Source organism: Castor canadensis, chromosome 3 (assembly GCF_047511655.1).
Source record: "Castor canadensis chromosome 3, mCasCan1.hap1v2, whole genome shotgun sequence".
Classification (NCBI taxonomy): domain Eukaryota; kingdom Metazoa; phylum Chordata; class Mammalia; order Rodentia; family Castoridae; genus Castor; species Castor canadensis.
Window position 1 is genome coordinate 66,251,860 of NC_133388.1, and position 23,206 is coordinate 66,275,065.

At 38.2% G+C, this 23,206-nt stretch overlaps 1 protein-coding gene across 11 annotated transcripts in view; it reads right to left on the bottom strand.

The window, feature by feature from the left end:
* Positions 1–23,206, bottom strand: part of Mia2 (MIA SH3 domain ER export factor 2) — a 93,609-nt gene that overhangs the window by 59,827 nt on the left and 10,576 nt on the right. For 6 of the 11 annotated variants that reach the window (XM_074068094.1, XM_074068091.1, XM_074068093.1 and 3 more), the window contains 3 exons: positions 16,386–16,598; positions 16,187–16,287; positions 1,395–1,526 (listed from right to left, as the gene is read on the bottom strand). In XM_074068094.1, coding sequence (XP_073924195.1) covers positions 1,395–1,526; positions 16,187–16,287; positions 16,386–16,598 — 446 coding nt within the window. The other 5 variants (XM_074068096.1, XM_074068097.1, XM_074068099.1 and 2 more) reach the window with 5 other exon arrangements.

Sequence of the window (23,206 nt, forward strand, 5' to 3'; positions counted from 1 at the left end):
TCACTTACAAGAGGATCAGTCTTAAAAGCTGAGGTCACATAAAGTGGTAGAAAAGACAAAAGAGGACTTAAGTTACCACAGACTGTGTATAGAGATAAAATTAAAAGAGAAAATTCAAAAGACAAGGTAAGTGGGTGCACTTGGACACTGGGAAACTGAAATCATCAGACTGAGGAACTCTTGTCTCAAAAAGTTAACAAAAACCATTTAAAAATTAAAAAATAAAAGTGAAGAAGATCCACATGCTCTATATAATATAGTATTCTCACTCCTACGTAAATTCCCAAGAGAAACTATTACAAATAAATGACAGGAACATATGTTAAAAATACACAGAGCAACACTGTTTGCCACAGAAAAAGCCTGAAAACAATTCAAATATGCAAGCCCATAAAATGTCCAGATAAACTTACACTTATACTGTAATATTCTAGGGTAGTCAAATGGAAAAACTGGACTGGCAGATTGGCTTAAGTAGTAGAGCGCCTGCCTAGCAAATGTGAAGTCCAGAGTTCAAACCCCAGTATTACCAAAATAAATAAATATATAAATAAGGAAAAACTTGTAGCCTCATTCAAACATGTTAATGAATCTTAACAGCAAAGCATGGAGTGAAAAATACACACACACACACACACACACACACATACATACACACAAACAGATGCATGGCCTCATACCAAGTAAATTTATATACTAAACTTTTTGTTTTAAACAAAGCACCAAATGATGCATCTCTGGGCATTCTATAAGGCTCAATAATGACCTCAGATGGGTCCATTACAATAGAGCTGAAGAGTGTAGCAACACAATCTTCTTTCACATCTTCAATCACAAGTGATGGAAAACTAGGTTTGGATGCTGCTGAGATCTCATTTTTTCTCTTTTTATACTAAACTTTTGAAGGACATAACCCTCCCAAAAAAAAAATTTTTTAAGGCATGGTAATAACCAATACAGGATCCAGAATGGGGTTACCTCCAGCACAGGGAGGTAGGGGAACGAAATGATGGAACAACACCTAAATGTGACAGCAATGTTTTTGATTCCAAGTTGGGTGACAGAGTGACAGATGTTTAGTATATTGCTAAAAACAAACAGACTGGAAAAGGAAAAAGATAATGAAGTCAGAAAAGGAAAAGAAGAAATAAAGGGAGGGCTTTAGTATTTGTGTCGAATACTAAAAATACTTCTACAAAGAAGTTCTTTAAAATTTTTACACAGAAAAATTTCCCTGAATCCACATTCAGTTTCTAGTAACCACACATTAGCATAAGTAACCCACAAAACTATAAACTAACTTGTTTCCTTAAAATAACAAATGTGTTTCTCATATTACTTGTTCAGTCTAGAGATAAAATGAACATTCTCTTTAGTAAATGTTGGTTACTTACCGACCGAACAGTTCTCCACAAGAATAAGAAAAAAGCAAAAAATCCAACGATCGCTCCACCTGTGACCAGTTCCCATGGAAAACCATCAGGGGTGGGACCTGATCTCATGTCTTCAGGCAGTGCTTCCACAACCTTCAAGAAAAAGGAAATTGAGCTCATAAACATACATTTTCAATTACAAATATAGGCCCAAAGCTATGTGGGGATATTCTTTTTTCTTTTTTTCAGCACTGGGTGTGAGCTCTGGATTTTTTTTTTTTTTTTTTTTTTTTTTTACTTTTTTTTTCTTTTATTATTCACATGTGCATACAAGGTTTGGGTCATTTCTCCCCCCTGCCCCCATCCCCTCCCTTACCACCCACTCCACCCCCTCCCTCTCCCCCCACCCTTTCAATACCCAGCAGAAACTATTTTGCCCTTATTTCTAATTTTGTTGTAGGGAGAGTATAAGCAATAATAGGAAGGTTTTTGCTGGTTGAGATAAGGCTAGCTATACAGGGCATTGACTCACATTGATTTCCTGTGCGTGGGTGTTACCTTCTAGGTTAATTCTTTTTGATCTAACCTTTTCTCTAGTTCCTGGTCCCCTTTTCCTATTGGCCTCAGTTGCTTTTAAGGTATCTGGTAAGCTCAGGATTTCATGCTTGCTAGGCAGGCACTCTTACCAATTGAGCCACTCCACCAGCCCTGTGGTGAATATTGTTTTTGAAAAATGGTCTACCAAAGTAACACCAAACAGAAGGTATCAGAGGATATTTTCCCAACAACTTATAACTACTACCATTAAGTGATGAAAAGCAGCAGGATGTGAAATGCCATGGTTTTCAAACTGAAGTTCTACAGAGATGCTTAAGAGCTTTCAAGAATAAGAAAACAAAAGGAAAAAGTTGAGTAGCCTGGGTTCCACTTGCTCTTTCCCTGAATTTCACCAGTTTAGGTTTTATCTGTATATTATATGAGGTCAACATAAGATTTCCCTACTGGGGAAAAACATGAACCTGCAGTTTAAAAAATAAAAAAAGTTTGAAAACAACTGACAGAGCTTTGGGTTTAGAATCTCAATCCTTCATCCTGTCTCTGTGGCTTCCGCCTCCTATTTATAAGGAAAATGGTCCTGTTTGAAGGCCCCCACTCAGGTGCTCAGTAAAAGGTAGCTATTTCTACTATTTCTCCCTAAAGCCCACAATCTTGTAATCATGGCCATTCTACATTGTGGCTCTCCCTGGCAGGTCTTCAGCACAACAGCTTAAGGCTTCTTACAGTTGCTTCTACATTTCACCATTTCCTGGGTCAGATCATTGTTCCTTGCTACCAGATCCCAAATACTATTTAATCAAAAATGAAAGACAAAGGTGGGAGGTAAGAAAAATATCCTTTTAAGAACAACCTGAAGTATGATCAGGTTTGATTCTTTCCAGGCTTTAACCCAAAATCTCTGCTGCAGTCTTCCCCCATTTAGCCCTGTCTGCCTAAACAAAACACCCTTTAATAGTTACTCTCCTGTCCAAAAAAAAAAAATCAGCGGTACTGGAGTTTGAATTCAGGGCTTCATGCTACTGCTTCAGCCACATATCCAACCCTTTTTGTGGTGGTTATTTTGGAGACAGGGTCTAACTTTTTGCCCAGACCAGCCTGGACCAAGATTCTCCTACTTTATGCTTCCTGTCATCACTGGGATGTCAGGTGCACACCACCACAGCCAGCTTTTTTCCATTGAGATGGGGTCTCATCAGATGATTAAATATTAATGTCAGCATCCTTGAACAGATGCAAATGAGCAGTGTTTGACTACTTAGTGCTGCTGTCTGAAATGATGCTGTGTTTTGATTGTGGTCTAAAGCTTTGAAGTGCTGCTTAGCATCCTTCTGTGGAGTTCTTGCTATTCAAACAGGACAGATTTGGTAAAGTCCTAGTTAGGTTGAGTCTTGCTTGCCTTCATTTGGTCATCTTTGTATGACTCCAGTGGTTGGGGGGTTGGGGTTACCCTCTCTCCCCTCGCTTTTTTTTTTTTTTAAACGGTTTTTTATAGAAGGTAACACCCACGCACAGGAAATCAATGTGAGTCAATGCCCTGTATAGCTATCCTTATCTCAACCAGCAAAAACCCTTGTTCCTTCCTATTATTGCTTATACTCTCTCTACAACAAAATTAGAAATAAGGGCAAAATAGTTTCTGCTGGGTATTGAGAGGGGGGAGAGGGAGGGGGCAGAGTGGGTGGTAAGGGAGGGGGTGGGGGCAGGGGGGAGAAATGAACCAAGCCTTGTATGCACATATGAATAATAAAAGAAAAATTAAAAAAAAATAAAATAAAGAAATAAAAAAAACAAACAAAAAAATAAATAAACGGTTTTTTAGCTGATGTTCATTGAGAGTACTTAGAACTGCCACCAATGAAAGGAAATACTGTCTAAGAAAGTGCATTTCTTTAAAGAGCTGTGTCATACCATCCTTTGGGCCCTCTGCTGGAAAAGTAGAATCAAGTCTCAAATAATGCCTTTTTAATTGTATCCTCTAGTATTATAGATGTAGGACAGTACTGTATCATACCTCTGTGAATGTAAAGTATCTTGCACCTGCTTTATGATACGTAGTAGTGACTGTGCTTTATCAGAGCTGTTTTTAATGATGTTACTCTACAATGTTTTCTTTCTAAATGATGATTGAGAAGCTAATAAAAAAAATGGTGCCAGGTACCACAACAGTAACAGAAAATTGCTGTTTTCTGGGGTTTTGTTTTTTTTACTTTTTCACTTTTTTTGTTGTTGTTTTGTTTTGGTTTGGTTTTTTTGTTGTTTTAATGGAGTGTGCTAGATGTCTCTATAATTTTGTTCAGATGACTGCAGAACCTGGAAAAGCTGTTGCTGCTATTGATGCATAACATACTGCTATTATTGGTCTTTTTATATAAATATAAATATATATATATATATATATATATATACACACATATATATATAATTTGAATTTTTGGAAACTTTAGCTGTGCTGTCAATTTTGGAAGAAAGTATCCCGGTTTACTGTGTTGAGTTGGCATTGTACAGAAATTAATAGCCATATTGGTCTAGAAACGTTAAACTTAATTTTTTTTTCCATTTGTACAGGGGTAACGCACTGTATTAAATATGTAAGGTCTTATTTACATGGGTTTGATTACAGAAACTAATAAAGTATTCTCTAAATAAAAAAAAAGAGATGGGGTCTCATGAACTTTTTGCCTGAACTTTTGCCTGGGCTGGCCTCAAACCAAGATCCTCTCAATCTCAGCCTCCCAAGTAGCTAGGATTACAAGTGTGAACCAAAAATAACCAACTCAAAATCTTTTTTTTTTTAACTCTAATCTTTATATATTCTTCTTCCAACTTGTTATTTACAGTTCATTAATCTGTATCAAAAATAAACACAATTACACTTCTTAAAAAATATTCCTTAGGGGAGGTGGGGTGGTATCAAACATGTAATTATCTTTAGCATGCTTAGTACTGGCAATTCTTACATTCAATAGCATTTTATCAGCACTTTTACTCTAAAGATGCTAAATTCTAGGTTAAATCTATGAACTGGTTGGATCTGACAGACTTTGAGAAAGCTGAGTTTTAAAGAATTCATCTCAACCCATTGCTCTGGTCTTAATTATTCGGAATTCTCATAAGGGTTTTTTCATACCAAAAATTTAACTACCATATAACATCCTCTATCACAAAAGTATAAAAGGAATAACCAAAAAAATCAACAAAAATAATGCAATATAGAATTACATGTCATCTGGTGAACTGGTTCCAAATCTTAAGTATGAAAGCTAACCCTCCATGAATAACCCTCCATAAAACATGACAGTGATTAACCACAGAATACAAACTCTATCCCATTTCCAAAACATAAGTGTTAAAGGAGTTCAAGACCAAGTGTCTTTTTTTTTTTTTTTTTTTTTTTGCAGTGCTGGGGCTTCTTGAACTCAAGACCTACACCATGACCCACTCCACCAGCCCTTTTTTATGAAGGGGGTTTCTCAAGATGGGATCTCCAGAACTATTTGCCTGGGGGTGGCTTTGAAACTTGATCCTCCTGATCTCTGCCTCCTGAGTAGCTAGGATCACAGGCATGAGCCACTGATACCAAGCTATTATTATTATTTTTAGCAGTACTGGGGTTGGAACTCTGGATCTTGGCTTGCTAGGCAGGTGCTCTACCACTTGAGTCATACCCCCAGCCCAATTCATTCTTTTTTAAAAGACAACTATAAGGCTGGACATATGGCTCAAGCTGCAAAGTGCCTGTCTAGCAAGTGCAAAGCCCTGAGTTCAAACTCCAAGTACAATGTCTGAGTTCAAATCCCAGTAGTACCAAGGGGAAAGAAAAAGACATGTTGCATTCAAACCCATAATGCAAAAAAAAAAAAAAAAAAGTTTTTGTCTTAAAAAAAAAAAAGCCTCAACTCAATAGCCCAACAAAGAAAAACTAAAATAAACCCAAAGCAAGCAGAAGGAAAGAAATAATACGAGAGCAGAAATTTTAAAAAAAACAGACAATAGAAAAACAATACAGTAGAGATCCTGCCTAGCAAACATGAAGCCTTGAGTTCAAACCCCAGTACCACCCCCCAAAAAAAGAGGAGCCTACCCTGCAAGCACTAGGCCATGAGTTTAAATTCCAGTACAGAAAAAAAAAAAATCAATGAAATACTTGCAAACTGAATTCAACCACACATTAAAAAGATCATACACTCATGATCAAGTTGGTTTCATTCCAAGGATGCAAGGACAATACAATATTCACAAATCAATAACCATTAACAGAGCACATAAACAGAATCAAGAACAAAAATCCATGATCATCTAAATAGATGCAGAAAAACCCTTTAACAAAATTCAATATCCATTCATGATTTAAAAAAAAAAAGCCTTGAAGAAACTAGGAACAGAAGAAAGACACCTCAACCTAATAAAGGCAGCATACAATAAACCTATAGCTAACATTGGGAGAAAACTGAAACCATTTCCCACTAAAATCAGGCATGAGACAAGGATGTCCACTCTCTCAACTCTTATTCAATATAGTACTTGAATTCTTAGCCACAGCAATAAGACAAGAGAAAGAAATAAAAGTGATACAGATTGTCAACTTATCCCTATTTGCAGATGATGTGATTCTACACTTAAAAAGACTCTAAGGAATGTAACAGACACAAAATCAACATACAGCCAGGCACCAGTGGCTCACGCCTATAATCCTAGCTACTCAGGGAGCAGAGATCAGGAGATCTCAGTTCAAAGCCAGCCCAGGTAAATAGTTCGAGAGACCCTATCTTGAAAAAATCCATCACAAAAATAGGGTTGGTGGAATGGCTCAAGGTAGAGGTCCTGAGTTCAAACCCCAGTACTGAAAGAAAAAAAAAAAATCAACATATGAAACTCAGTAGTTTTTCTATAACCAATAATGAACACACTAAGGAAGAAATTAAGAAAAAAAATCCCATTCATAATCGCCTCAAAAAAAATTAAATATGTAGGAATAAACCCAACAAAGAATGTGAGGTGGGTGCCAGTGGCTCACACCTGTAATCATAGCTACTTAGGAGGCAAAGATCAGAAGAATCAGGGTTTGAAGCCAGCCTGGGCAAATAGTTCATGAGACCCTATCTCGAAAAAACCCTTCCCAGTACCACCAAAAAAGAAGGTAAATTATACTACAGAGCCATAGTAACAAAAACAGCATGGTACTGGCCCAAAAACAAGACATGTAGGTCAATGGGATAGAGCAGAAGATACAAAAATAAGCCCACACAACTACATCCATCTGATTTTCAACAAAGGCATCAAAAACCTACATTCAAGAAAAGACAGGCTCTTCAATGAATGATGTTGGGAAAACTGGATATCCACATGTAGAAATTGAAATTAAACCCATCTCACCCTGTACAAAAATTATTTCAAAATAGATCAAAGACCTTAGTGTAAGACCTGAAACACTGAAACTATTAGAGGAAAACACCTGAAGACAGTGCATAGGCAAATATTTTCTCAGCAGGGTTCAATTGCCCAGGAAACAGGAGCAACAATTAACAGATGGGACTGTATCAAATTAAAAGACTTCTGCACAGCACAGAAAACAATTACCAGAATCAAGGAACAGCCTACAGAATGAGAGAAAATCCTTGCCAGCTACTCATCAGATGAAGGATTAATATCAAGAATATATAAACAACTCCAAAAATTAAACACCAAAAGAACAATCCAATTAATAAATGGGCAAATGACCAATAAATACATGAAGAAATACGTTCAACATCCTTAGCCATTGAAGAAATGCAAATCAAACTACACTGAGACTCCATTTCACCCCAGTAAGAATGGCTAGCATCAAGAAAGCAAACAAATCTTGGAAAGGATGGGGGGAACCCTTATACACTGTTGGTGAGAATGAAAATTAGTGAAGCCACTATGGAAATCACTATGGAAGTTCCTCAAAAAACAAAAAGTACAATTACCATGTGATCCTGCTATACAACTCCTGGGCATATATCCTAAGGAATGTAAGTTAGTGAACAAAATAAAACATTCCTGCTTTATAGCAGCATTGTTTACAATGCTCAAACTATGGAATCAGTCTACGTGTCCATCAACTGATGAATGCGCAAAGAAAAATGTGGTACAAATACACAATGGAGCTTTATTCAGCTATAAAATAAGAATGAAATTATGTTGTTGCAGGAAAATGGATGAAACTGAAAATCATCATGTCAAGTGAAATAAAGTAGCCAATAGTATAAACAACCCAAATACCCATTAATTATGACATAAAAGTAGCATATTCACACAGTAGACTATTTTTCAGTCATAAAAAGGAACAAAACACTGTTAACATGCTAAAATATGTTAAAAGCATGCTAAGTGAAAGAAACCACACAACAAAAGGCCACCTACTGTTGGACTACATTCATATGAAATGTCCAGGATAAATATCCATAGAGACAGAAGGCAGATCAGTGCTTCTCAAGAGAAGGGAGACTAACAGGTACAGGAACTGCTAATAGGAACAGGGCTTCTTTGTAGAGTGTGATGAAAATATTCTGGAACTGTGATAGTTGTACAACATTGTAAATATATGAAAAACCAGTGAATTGAACACTACATAGAACAGTGAATTTATGCTGTGTAAATATATCTCAGTAAAAATAATTTTTAAACTAAAAGAGAAAAGATCAGAGCAATGTCGTACCATCCTAGCACCCTTACTATCTAACATAGTAATAGTGGCATTTAGCAAAAAACAAAAAAATCACTTAGGTGAAGACATTGTTCATTGGACAAGAGAAAATTTTACAAAATCTGACAGCCTCTTTCTATATCTCTCTCCACAGGCAGGCTTACAAAAAACAAGTATTGATTACTGTTGTTTTTAGTGGAGGGAGATGTGCACAATGTGAAATCATCTCTCATCCACAATATGCTTCTCTACTATAAGCCCCATCCCAGTGAATGCCTGAATTGCCAAAGTCAGAAACCTGAAGTCATTCTACATTCTTTCTGTCTTCACATCTAATCGATGAAGTCATACACATTTTTTTTTTTTTATGTTTGGGTCATTTCTCCCCCCTTCCCCCTGAGTCATACCCATTTTAGTACTTAGCTCCTAAACATTTTCCCATTCTGAGGAAACTTCTCTATTCCTATACTCTGTCATTTCTCTCTTGCCTGATTTTGTTTCCTTGATATCTAGCCTACATACTTCTATCAAGAAGATCTAACTACACCAAAAGTGTAACCATTGAAAAGCCTTCAACAGCTCTTCTGCACGCTACAGAAGCACTTGGAACCTCCTTGTCTCCAGTAAACATCATTGCACATCATGCCCTAAGCCCATCTTATATTCAAAAGTAGAAAAGCTCCTAGCTCTTGCTCTTTCATCCCTCCACTAAAGTTATTTGCTCAGCCTTGAAAGACTTTCCTAACCATTCAAGAAAATGTAATTTCCTAGCTCAGCCAGGTGCTTGCTGGTGGCTCATGCCAATAATCCTAGCTACTTGGAAGGCTGAAATCAAGAGTATTAGGGTATAAAAAAAAAAGAGAATATTAGGGTTAAGGCCAGCCTGGGCATTTTAGTTAGAGACTCAATCCCGAAAATAACCAGAGAAAAATGGACTAGAGCTGTGGTTCCAGAGATAAAGCACCTGCTTTGTAAGTGTGAAGCCCTGAGTTCAAACCCACACACACACACACACACACAAAAACTAATCTCTCCCACCGCTCACTTGTGTATATATGCGACAATAAACTTCTTCAGACTTTTTGTCTTCTCCCCCTTTAACAGACAGCTTGATACTAATAACTTAAACTATATTTTAGTTTATTTAGACTCTCCACAGAACTATCCCTTTGATTCGTATGTGTGAATACACTAGATATACTATGGTTGAATGAACAAATAGAGAGCAACAGTAGTTTTTAACTCACATTCAAAAAGATAAAAGTGCCTCCATAAATGGTCTTTATAAAAATAAAAATGTAATGCAGCTTTTAAGAATACGGCAATAGGAATGCCCCAAACATGTCAACAAAAACACAAAACACAGTGAAAAATCTCTGCAACCTCATTATGAAATAAATTGTGAACACTGGGAACTCACTAGCTCTAGACTTTACATGCATATGACCTTTTATACAAACAGAAGCTAGGAACAATGTCAGTTACGGCACATCATATCACAGGGGCATTCTTTATGAAAAGAAAATGCGGAACTAGAACCGCCGCTCCCGCCCAAGCTTGGGTGTCCTTTCAAGACAAGAAGTTTCATCTCTAAATGTAAAACTCATTTCAGAGGACTGGTCCTCAAGTTTCTCCCAGTCGAAGGAACCACGTGTCACTGAGCTCGGCTCAAAATGAATAACAAACCGGAAAGGTAATTCATTTGGGTGGCGGGGACACATCTACCGCTCTGCAGAGCCCGCGGAGCCATGTTCCGCTCCTGGTGTCCGGGTTCCTCTCACCACCGGAACCCGTTCGCACCGCCTCGGGCGCAGGCCGGAGCCGGCACAGGTGAGGACTGGCTCGGACCCTGGGCCACGTCTTCGGTTCGCGCAGCACTCACCCTGCGCAGCCCTGCCAGGACCAGCTCCAAGGACCGCGGAGGAGCAGCCTCGGGCCCCTCCATGGCGCCAAGGCAGCCTGGACTTGCCACGGTGGCCACGGCCTGGCCGGGCCACCACAGTCGACACACAGCCCTCAGCTTTCGGTCCGGAACCCAAACACTCACCCGTCGACCGGAGCAGACCACTGCGACGCCGGCCGTGGGGGGGGAGCCGGGAGACGCGGACGCCAACCGAGCTCAGGTGCTCACGCCGCACACCCGGGGAGCCTCGACCCCTTTGTTAGCCTTATACATCCCGGGACAGCCTAGGTCCGAACCTGCCCCCCACGAGCCTACGACGTGCCCTCTCCGCGCCACTCCCCCCTCGGTTTGGTTTGGGCCAGGCCGCCGGGAGGAGGCGGGCGGCGCCGGGCCACGGTAAACTTCCCCTCCTCCTCTGCGCGAGACTGGTAGACGTGTCCGGCTTGTTCGCTCTTAAAGGGGCCGGCTCCCTCACAGGCCTTTGAAGTCTAGTTGCTGAGGCTGGCTGGAGAAAGGGACTCGGCCTCAGGCGCTGCGCTGTGCCGCCGGCCGCCCGACCCCAAAGACCGGGACCCCGGCCCTGGGTGGCCCCGTTGGCGTTGGGCTGCTCCTAAAGGCCTGTTGCGGTGCGCGCTCCCTCCCGGCCCATCCTCCAGCCTCTCGGCACCACTCGTTCCCCCCCAAACCCTCTGCCCGGCCCTGGCCGCCGTACCCCGGGATACCCCGCGGGCCCCGCCGAAGCGGCCGCCCCATCCCCGTCGGGAACGAACGGCCTACGGGGCGAGGGCACCCAGCCAGCCGCTTCGGACTTTGGACTTAGCCACCGCAGCTCCGGGTCGGTGGTTAACCTTTTCTGCCCTGCTCTGCGGGGACCGGGCCAGGCCGCTCACCTTAGATACCTGGGCACCTGCCTTAAACCCCATTAGCTCCTAGCGCCCAGCGCCTGGTGCCTCCCTCTTGCGAGAGCGCCAAAAGTAGCGGCTTGCCCTCTAGATTTAGGACCCTATTAATAGGGCTGTTGCATAAAGTACGGTGAGGGACGAATCGAGGTGGCCTAAGGTATAGGTAACCCGTCTCTTACCTGCATAAACTGTTTCCTAACTCGAGTTTGCACTGAAGCAACTCGAAAAGGAGCAAGAACTTCTTTCTGAGAACTTCATCTGGTTCCCTAATGTAGGCTAATGTAGCAACTCTTAGGCCATTTTTTAAAAAAAATCCAAAAACGCTCAAGATTACAGCAAGTGACTTTCAGGACCAAAACGCGGCCTAGTTTTTCAGAACTCGAGTCACTCTTCTTTGCCACATCAGCCTAAGGACTTTCAGGAACTGCTAGTTATCAGAGCAGAAGTTTCTTAACAATTCGTCCTTTTAAAGGTATTGCGCAACATCCATACATGTTGAGCAGTGGGTCCGAAATGAGATTATGTGAATTCTAAAGTCGCAACAGTGGCATAATCAGAATTTTATCTTTGGAATTTCGAAGACCGCACTATTATTACTCGATAAAAATTCTAAAATGAGTCGGAGTGTCTTCAGGGGACTCAAGAATCACATTCAACTTTTAGGATGTGCTTTTTTTAAAAAATGTCCTTTTGCCCTCCCTGTGTTAGTCTGTGCTCTTTCCAATTTTTAATCATTACCACTTAAAATTATTCCAAATAGTAAAAACAGATTAAGGATGAAAGAATACATGAAATTAAAAAAAGAGAAGAAAAGACTAAGATGTCCCATAGCAAAAGGACAGTAAAGCTTAACAAACTCAGTACAAAATTCCAAGGAATCGCTGTATGCTTAATAGTCATATATAAACACTTACTTCTTCCTCCAGATCTTTCAATTCCATTTCTCAGAAAATTCATGTTAAAATATCCTAGCATGTAAGAAAAGTTCTAGGTACCTCATACCTTGAGAGAGATTTCAGATCTAATACCTTGGCACTCCTATCTCTATACTGCCTGTGATCCTGTTGTGACACTTGTGTGACATAGGGGTGCTACAGGTGGAGTTGTGACTATCAACCCATAATCCAATTTCATGGACCTCAAACCTCATTAACTACAGACACACACACATATGCCTGTGTATATGTTTTCTGGATTATCCTACACATCACTACCCTCTTAAAATATACCATTGGAAAGAAAAATCATAAATTTGACAACTAACTAAACACTAAATTGAATGTTTTCTTCTATAATCTATTCATATACAGTGTAGTTTCTGCCATGTAAAAGATACATGGTATCTTTGAATTGTTCTCCATAAAGCAGACATGGGGTTTTACTGTCACTTACAGGACCTGCTTTAAAGGAAATGGAAAACAAGTGGTATTAGTATTCGTAACAGCTACTAGAAAACATCCAAACATTGAAAACATGCTAACAGTAAACTTTGTTCACAACCTGGAAACAGAAATTATTGAACCACATTGTCATTCTTTGTATTAGTGACATAAGAGTTCTCAGAATATATTGAATCAGAAGCTACCTGTTGAACAAGAGCTGGGTAACCTTCGTTGCTTATTCCACTTATAAATAAAGCATTCTAAGTAGAAGTATATAAATGTTAGAACTCAAAGATGTGTCTCAAATATAAAATAAAGTAGACAAAGAGTACTGTCGACTGCTATTACTTGAATGATACAAAGAAATTTGTGTTCTGGGCAAAATTTGCCTGAAATTACCAGTAAGTTGAAATAATTGCCTGAAACATTTAGGCAAGAAGAAAAGAAAGCCTTTTCACTTAAATTTAACTGGAAAAATTGCACAAGTTTTCTGCTTGCTGCAACTATTCAAATCTATATTATCAGTGCTTAATAGATATGCTCAGATTATTAGAATTATAGACCTGTTAAGAACTCTTCAGAACATTTAATCCAAGGGTTATGGATCTGAAGCCCCATAAAGGCCAAGCAGTTGAAATAACCGCTGTAAAGCACATGTCTACGTAAGCTTTGAACTTCTTGCCATACAAGAATGGAAGACTTTCAGTGTACCCTTACCCAGCACAACAACAAAAAAATCTAATAGTTTTTCAAGAGAACCCAGGAATCCAGATTTTAAAATGAACTCACCTTTTAAATATTGACAACTAATTCACAACTGTCTTAAACAATGTTACAAGGGTATTTTCACCAACAACCTGTGATCTAGTCTCAGCTTCTGACCTAAAGTTTTAATACCAAAATGCCCTTCCCAAAAAATAAGTGACTTCCCAAGATCACAGATAATTAGCGTAAGTTTAAATTCAATATTTCCATGTCTAAAGAATTTTAAGCAAAAATGGTCCAAATAAAATGTGTGTGATTATATTTACTAAGTCCACAACAGTATGTATACTTAGAATAGACTTTATTAAATAAGCACTTAATTTAGACCCAAATGTCACTATTTTTTCAACTCCTTAACTGCACTGGTGTAATTTGTGGTGGAGGCATTAAAGAGATGGGGAATATGTCAACGGGACACACCAGTAAGTAGAATTTATTCCACGGGGAGTTGAAACTTTTATTATGACTGTTTTTACAATTATCATTATTACTAGCTTTTCTTTTCTCCTAACCTGGAGCAGATTTCTGAGTAACATTTTTAATCATCTTCAAGACCAAATCATACAGAGCAAATTCATGATTTCACTGAACTTGTTAATCATATTATACCCAGTCTCTAGAAACTAGCAAAGAAGTTGAGAAGAGGCCTCTGAAAGCAAAATAATGTACACTATGAAGTCCAGTCTACACACAGATTCATCACAATTAGCAGCACCACCATCTACCTGGTCTTCCTTGCTAAAAACCTGGTAACAATTTCCCTTACTTCCCCTTAATTCCCTTTGCTATATTCAATCAGTCGTTAAACCAAATGAACTCTTAACTGTTTAAAAAAAAAAAAAAAGTCCACTGTAATGCTAGCTACTTGAGAGGCTGAGACTGGGAAGATTGCAGTTTGAGGCCAGCCCAGGAAAAAAGTAAGACCCTATCTCAACAAACAGTCCAGAGGTAGTGGTCATGTCTGTAATCCCAGCTTTGCAGAGGCATAGGTAGGAGGATTGCAGTCCAAGCCTAGCCCAGGAAATAGCACCAGTCCCCATCTGAAAAATAACTAAAGCTTAGGTTGTGGCCCACCCTAGCAAGCTGGAAGCCCTGTAGGAGAAAAAAAAAAAAAGTCCTTCCAATCATTTTAATAACCACTATCAGATTTTAGATAAAGGGTTTTAAAGTGTGGCTAGTGCCGCAAATACAACTCAGAATGTTTTATCTGACCCACATGGTTGTTTTTAATCTGAATATTTGCTAGCATTAAAAATTGAGATAGAACTAGGTGCCTGTGGCTCACACCTATAATCCTAGCTATTCAGAGACAGAGATCAGGAGGACTGGGTTTCAAAGGCAGCCCCAGGCAAATAGTTTCTGAGACCCTATCTCTAAAATACCCAACATAAAACAGCTGGCATGGTGGCTCAAGTGGTGGAGCATCTACTTAGCAAGTGTGAGGCCCTGAGTTCAAACCACTGTACCACCAAAAAAAGGAAGACACGAGTTAAAAGTAAAAATTAGCCAGGAGCTAGTGGCTCATGCCTGTAATCCTACCTACTCAAGAGCCAGAGATCAGAAGGATCTCAGTTCAAAGCCAACCCCAGACAAATAGTTCATGAGGCTTTAATCTCCAGAAAATAAATAAATAAATAAGGAGGCTGGTGGAGTGGATCAAGTGGTAAGAGCACCTGCCTAACAAGTATGAAGCCTTGAGTTCAAACACCAGTGTTACCAAAAAAAAAAAAAAAAAAGCACTTCCCAAATGACTTTTGTGGCTACAGTATATAGAGTTTGTAAAAGGCCTCCTGTGTGCCAAGTACTACAGCTGGGTTATTTTGCAGTAGTGCCTCTCACTTGACAATAAGATTTATAATAATTGAGAAAGTGAACAGAATTTAGAACTTTAGTTACAGCTTGGTTAAATTTTAAGCTCTTAGTTACTTTTGTACTGTCACTTTACACCATTTTGAAATTATAGCTCTTATTTGAATACTAATTATTTGCTTGAGAGTTTTTAATTCATATTATCTGAGGTAACTTGTTCAGTGTAATTTTCCCTAATTTGAAAAAAAGAAAAATATATTCTTCAAGATCAACAAAGCTTAAGGAAAGGTTTTTTAAAATTCTTGGGAGGTGTGGCTCAAGAGGTAGTGCACCTGCCTAGGAAGTACAAAGGTCCTGGACCCTGAGTTCAAACCCCAGTATCTTCAAATAAATAAATATTCCTTAACATCTGCATAACAAAACCTTTATGTAAAAGAGAAGTCTTAGCTGTGTGCCAGTGGCTCACATCTGTAATCCTAGCTACTTAGGAGGCAGAGATCAGAAGGATCAAGGTTCAAAGCCAGTCCAGGCAAAGAGTTCGTGAGACCATATCTCGAAAAATCCCTTTACAAAAAATGGCTGGTGGAGTGGCTGAAGGTATAGACCCTGAGTTCAAACCCCAATACTGCAAAAAAAAAAAAAAAGTCTCACATGTAAGATTTGATAAAAAGAAACATTATATAAAGCTTACATAGGGAAAAGTCACTCCAACATATTTTGAAGTCACTCCTACATTTAATAAAATGATTGCAAAAAAATTTAAAAGGTTTGCAAAAAAATAAGACAACCAATACAATCTCAATTAAAAAAATTAAAGGCCAACTTACCCTTTCCATAAGAATTAGAATTGGTGAAAATGCAGAATTCATGACATCATAAACATCAAGTTGAAACAAGTATTTCAGAATCCAAAACTCTGTAGCATCTTCTGTTGGTTTATAAATAAGTTTGTTAATACTTGATATAAAACGTCTGAATCCAATTTCCTTGTTACTTAGTGAACTAGAGAACTAACCCATTCCTTACCTTTCTGAAGAATGTCATTTTCAGAAAGCAAAGAGCCGTCCATTGCAACCATCTGGCTGTTCAACAGAATATTTCCCTCAGAGCTGTCTGCTTCCACCTGCGCAGACCCTTCAGAGTCTACTGATGTTGATTTTTCATTACTTTTAGAAGGTGAGGTTTTCTGATATATTTCTTCATGAATTCTCATAGATAACTCTGTTTCAGAGACCATATCTGCAAATAAACAAAACATGTCTCTTTTAAACCACTTGCCCTGTTGCAGGCTTCCCTCTTAGGCTGTAAGAGGTCATTCTGAACCTCCATGGTCCTTGTGACATTTCATTTGAGAAAGAATGCACTAAATCATAAGTTGTAGCCTGCCTTAGTACCTATCACTGAGGTGGCTTAAATAATAGAAATTTAGTCTTTTAGAGGTCTGGAGGTCAAAGATCCTAAAACCAAGATACCTGCATGACTGCATCTTTCTGGAGGGAAAATTCATTTCTACCTTCTAGAAGACTCTATGGCACCATCCTCCAATTTCAAACCCAGCAGTATAGCATCGTCTAATCTGTTTCTTATTCTGACCTGCTTTATTCTTACAAGGAAACATGATTGTACTGGGACCACAAAGATAATCTTTCCACCTAGAGGCGTGGCTGAAGTGTGAAGCAAGTGCTAAGGCCTTGAGTTCAACCCCCCCTCAAATTCTGTCCCCCAAAAGGAGAACCTCTCCTCAGGCTCCTTAAGCACTTCTGCAAAGTCTTTTTTGCCATGTTAAGCAACGTGTTCACAGAGTCTGTAGGTTAGGTCACAGGCACCTTTGAGGAGCCTTTATTTAACCTGCCACATACCATTTCCTTTATTCCTAACCAAGAAAGACTTGCAAAAACTGTATACAATTCTACTCTATATATATCTCACCCTTTTGTCCTAAAAACTATGTTTTTTAAAAGTCTAACCACAGCCTGATGGTGCATACTGTAATGACAAAACTCATGAGGCAGCGGCAGGAGGATTTCAAGTTCAAGGCCAGCACGGACTATGTAGCAAGACCCCATCTCAAAAACAACAAACAAACAAAAACTAACATAACTGCTAACAACTCTGTTGTACTAGGTAAGCTTATGACTGAGAATAAGATAATAAATAGATCCATTAAGATTGCATTTCTTTTAGACACATTTATTATCCAAAAAGGCAAGCAGCATTGAAAAAATACATTCTCTATCTTATAAGAAAATCAATGAAGTAGATTTTTCTTACTTTATCTGTTGGAGAACCAGGGACTCAGAATGACCAAAATTATTTATAGTATCTATAGGCCACTTGATATAGATAATTAATTTTATGTAATAAATAGCAAAGATAGTTGCACAAAGAAAGGCAATACTAAGCCAAGCACTGGTGGCTCACAGCTATAATCCTAGAGTTTAAACCTCAGATCTACTCACTGTATCATGAATATCTGTTAATATGCAGTATTAAATATAAAAGCCATTATCACTTAAACCTTCTCCAAAGGTTTAAAACCACCCCACTGCTAAAGAAATCTTATTAGCCAGGTGCCATGGTTCATGTCTAGTTACTTGGGAGGAAGAGATCAGGAGGATTACAGTTTGAGGGCAGCCCAAGCAAATAATTTGTGAGACCCTTTCTCAAAACTACCAAACACAAAAAAGGGCTGGTGGAGTGGCTCAAGTGGTAGAGTGCCTGCCTAGCAAGCATGAGGCCTTAAGTTCAAACCCCAGTACCACAAAAAAGAAAAAAAAATCTTATTAGCCATTTGCTCGAGAAGGTGCTCATACCCTTAGGATATTTGAAACAATTTTGAAAATAATAAGGTGCCAATCAAATGTCACAATTTGTACTTTTTCTGTTCTGTTGAAGAGTGACTAATTTCAAATTCCAACCTTGATTTCCCCCTTCGTCCTGTGTCCATTCTACTTTATTACTATATACCATATCATACTATATCATTGAAGGGGTATTTAAAAAGAAACTGAAGCAATAGAAGCTTTTAAACTCCTATAATCAAATCCATTCTTTGTATCAAGTGAAAATTTTGGAGGAAAATATGATTTAGAGAAATTCTTATTACCATTTTTAGGATGTCTTACATTTTAGAGTACATTATGTTAATTACTATTATTAGAGTATATTGTATAAAACAAATATAGAAAGCAAGTCCAAAATATATTCTTGATGCCATTATTTAAGATATTTTTAGGAATTAATCAATTTATTTTAGAAATTACCATGTAAAGGGCTAGAGGTATGGCTCAAACAGTGGAATATCTGCCTAACAAGCGCAAAGCCCTGAGCTCAAGCCCCAGTACCACCAAAAACAAAACAAAACAAAGAAACTCAGTATCCTCCTGCCTCATCTTCCCTGAATACAGATGTGAACCTCCAGGCCAATGCCCTTGGACTGAGGTGTGGCTCAAGTGCTAGAGTACTTGTCCAGAAAGCATGAACCTCTGAGTTCAATCCGCTGTACTGCAGGGAAAAAGAAAAAGATTAAAATAGTGACGTCTTACAAATTTGTGCAGGGAAAATACTGATATTACAAACAAGGTAAGCTGGGGTGAGACTCAAATGGTAGAGTCTTCAAATAACAAGCACAAGGCCCTGAGCTTAAACATCAGTACCACCAAAAAAAAAAAAAAAAACCAAATTAAATAAGTAATATGAAAAAAACCCACTACAAAATACTCTCACCCAACTGTTAATGGAATGCATTCCACCATGAGTATATAAATACATAGGCTTCTTTTCTCTTTCAGACCCTGTGTGGCATAAGGCAGTGTTGAGAAATCAAGTAAAATCAATACTAAATTGTATTTTGAATCACTTTTATGTTATGAGTGTGTGTGGAAAAGGTAAAACTTCACATTAAGATTGATTTCTCCTTTGGTGACTTCATAAAGTTCACATATTGCATCAATAAAAAACTCGAGAAATTACAAACTTATCATTGCTTTTTTATAGAAGTCAGGTAAATCTACTCTATTAGATAAAAACCATGTTGCCCAACTGATAAAATGCTTATTATTTTATGGAAAAATGTAAGTTTTCTTTTTCATTTTAATGACACAATGCTGATATAGGTTTAAATAAGATGTTTCTGATTTTTCTGCTTTTTATGCTACCAATGAAATCTTTAAGTTGAACCACAATGTACATGAACTTAATTTACAATGAAAATATGTATGTACATTTCTTGAAAACCTTCATTTTAAAAGGATTATCCTTCCCACAAAATAAATTTTAACATTTTCCATTTGAAACATACAGGTTAAAAATTATCACAGGTGTGATAAATTTAAGCCAGGTGTGATGCTGTACATGCACAATCCCATCACGGGAGAGGCCGAAGCAGGAGGAGGTCAAGTTTGAGGCCAGCCTGGGCTTAGAAAAAAAAAATGTTATGTTTGTAGTATATAGTCATGTAATTATATCCATGTCAGGTCACAACAGCCATCAATTTATTTCAAGAAAACTAATTCAGTTTTCAAACATAGTTTAAACAGATCACTTGATTCAATTGACTAATCAAACAGGATGCTTTTTTCCTTGCAGGGATTGAACTTACAGCAAGCGTTCCACCACTTGTGCCACAACCCCAGTTCTTAAGCAAGATTTAAAAAAAAAAAAGTTGTAATTAGCCCTATGCTGAAGTCCAGTGTTCAAGAGAACTGTAGGGTCTAGTTCTCAGTGACTTTTTCAGAGAAGAATTGAAAGGAACCAGTGTAGTCCTGAAAAGAAATGTCATGTCCTAAGAGACTACTCTATGAGTTAGTCATTCTTAACAGAGCATGTGGAAGCTGTCACTTACTTAGCATTGTTTAAAAGACAAAAGTCCCAGGTGAAAAACACATGTCAGTAATTTAATAATATCACCTGTGATTATTGATAGTAAACAACAACAACAAAAACAAAACAGCAATCACATCAAGAGTCTGTTGTTTTTGTTTTATGTGGTGCTAGAGATTGAACTCAGGGCTTTTTGTTTGCTTGAGATGGGGGGGGCGGTCTTACTATGTTGCCCAGACTGGTCTTGAACTCCTAGACTTCAGGGATCCTCCTGCCTAAGCCTCCACAGTGCTGGGACTACATCATGTACCACCACCACACTCCACTTGTCAGGAGCCTGACTACATTGAGACTGTTGGAGATATGAAAATCAAACAGTGGTCTATGACAATGTTTAATGACGTTGGGGGAAAGGGTATATTCAATAATTGTGTTCAAATGCACATGTGGTTATATTGACTTTTTTCAAAGTACTGTTTTAACTGCATTTGAAATTAATACATATTAATAAAAATGTATATTCCATATACATATAGCATTTTCATATTTAATTATTCTAGAGTATTATGTTCACATGAATGAAACCTCAATTTTAAGATACATATTAGTGATAGACATGCATTTTTTATAATTATTAATAGAATTGTCAGAATAATTTTTGATATTTATACTTTGCAAACTTATTTAAATAAGCTCAGTTGGAGATCCATGTATATCATCCTATACCAATATTAACTCAAAATGGATCAAGGATCTTAATATCAGACCACAAACTCTAAAGTTGATACAGGAAAGGGTAGGAAATACTCTGGAATTAGTAGGTATAGGTAAGAACTTTCTCAACGGAACCCCAGCAGCACAGCAACTAAGAGATAGCATAGATAAATGGGACTTCATAAAACTAAAAAGCTTCTGTTCATCAAAAGAAATGGTCTCTAAACTGAAGAGAACACCCACAGAGTGGGAGAAAATATTTGTGAGCTACACATCAAACAAACGACTGATAACCAGAATATATAGGGAACTTAAAAAACTAAATTCTCCCAAAACTAATGAACCAATAAAGAAATGGGAAAGTGAACTAAACAGAACTTTCTCAAAAGAAGAAATTCAAATGGCCAAAAAAAATGCTCACCATCTCTAGCAATAAAGGAAATGCAAATTAAAACCACACTAAGATTCCACCTCACCCCTGATAGAATAGCCATCATTAGCAACACCACCAACAACAGGTGTTGGCGAGGATATGGGGGAAAAAGGAACCCTCTTACACAGTTGGTGGGAATGTAAACTAGTACAACCATTCTGGAAAAAAATTTGGAGGCTACTTAAAAAGCTAAACATTGATCTACCATTTGATCCAGCAATACCACTCTTGGGGATATACCCAAAAGAATGTGACACAGGTTACTCCAGAGGCATCTGCACACCCATGTTTATTGCAGCACTATTCACAATTGCCAAGTTATGGAAACAGCCAAGATGCCCCACTACTGACAAATGGATCAAGAAAATGTGATATCTATACACAATGGAATTTTATGCAGCCATGAAGAAGAACGAAATGTTATCATTTGCTGGTAAATGGATGGAATTGGAGAACATCATCCTGAGTGAGGTTAGCCTGGCCCAAAAGACCAAAAATCATATGTTCTCCCTCATATGCGGACATTAGCTCAAGGGCAAACACAACAAGGGGACAGGACTTTGATCACATGATAAAAGCGGAAGCACACAAGGGAGGTGTGAGGATAGCTAAGACACCCAAAAATTAGCTAGCACTTGTTGCCCTCATTGCAGAGAAACTAAAGCAGATGCCTTAAAAGCAACTGAGGCCAAAAGGAGAAGGGGACCAGGAACTAGAGAAAAGGTTAGATCAAAAAGAATTAACCTAGAAGTTAACACACACGCACAGGAAATTAATGTGAGTCTGTATAGCTATCCTTATCTCAACTAGCAAAAACCCTTGTTCCTTCCTATTATTGCTTATACTCTCTCTTCAACAAAATTAGAGATGAGGGCAAAATAGTTTCTGCTGGGTATTGAGGTGGTAGGGGGGAGAGGGAGGGGGTGGAGTGGGTGGTAAAGGAGGGGGTGGGGGCAGGGGGGAGAAATGACCCAAGCATTGTATGCACATATGAATAATAAAAAATAAATAAATAAATAAGCTCAGAATTTAAAAAGTTGAAAACTTTTTATCTTAGTTTTGCTTGAAAGTCTTTATTACCTTGTACACTTAAAGAAAATCATTGTTATCATAGCTGGGAAAAAAACAAAACAAAGCATAAATGCAGAACTAAGATTTAAAAATTGAGAAGCCAAGTGGTGACAGATGTCTGGAGTCCCAGCACTTGGGAACTGAGTAAGGAGGATTACAAATTTGAGGGCAACACAATGAGACCCTGTCTCTCTCTTTCTCTCTCTCTCTCTCTCTCTCTCTCTCTCTCTCTCTCTCTCTCACTGTCACATACACACACACACATACACACGAATATTTTGAATTATTAGAGTTTCCTTTAGCCTAGATTTCTAAGAAAACTATTCAAATACAGTGGTATTGGAAAAATCTAAAAACTGAGTATAAAGGAGTAAAAATGCTTATCTACAAGAATGGAAAATCAATAGACATTGTCTAAAATGTCTATTTAGATTAATCAAGACAGAATAAGCCGGCACTGCTGGCTCACACCTGTAATCCTAACTACTTGGGAGGTTGAGATTGAGAGGCCAGCATGAGCAAATAATTCTAAAGACTTCATCTTCAAAATAACCAGAGCAAAATGCACTGGAGGTGTGGCTCAAATGGTAGAGCATCTGCTTTGTAAGCATGAAGCCCTGAGTTCAAAGCCAAGTCTCACCAAAAAAAAACTTTTGTAAAAAAAAAAAAATCAAATGTTTAAATTTATTTAAATATAATACATTGTTAACAATTAAAAGTTATTGTAAAATTCCTTAAGATCTTACAGTATGAGTGAACCTCCAATCATTCTTTTTCCTTGGGATTTTATTTTATAATATTACAATTT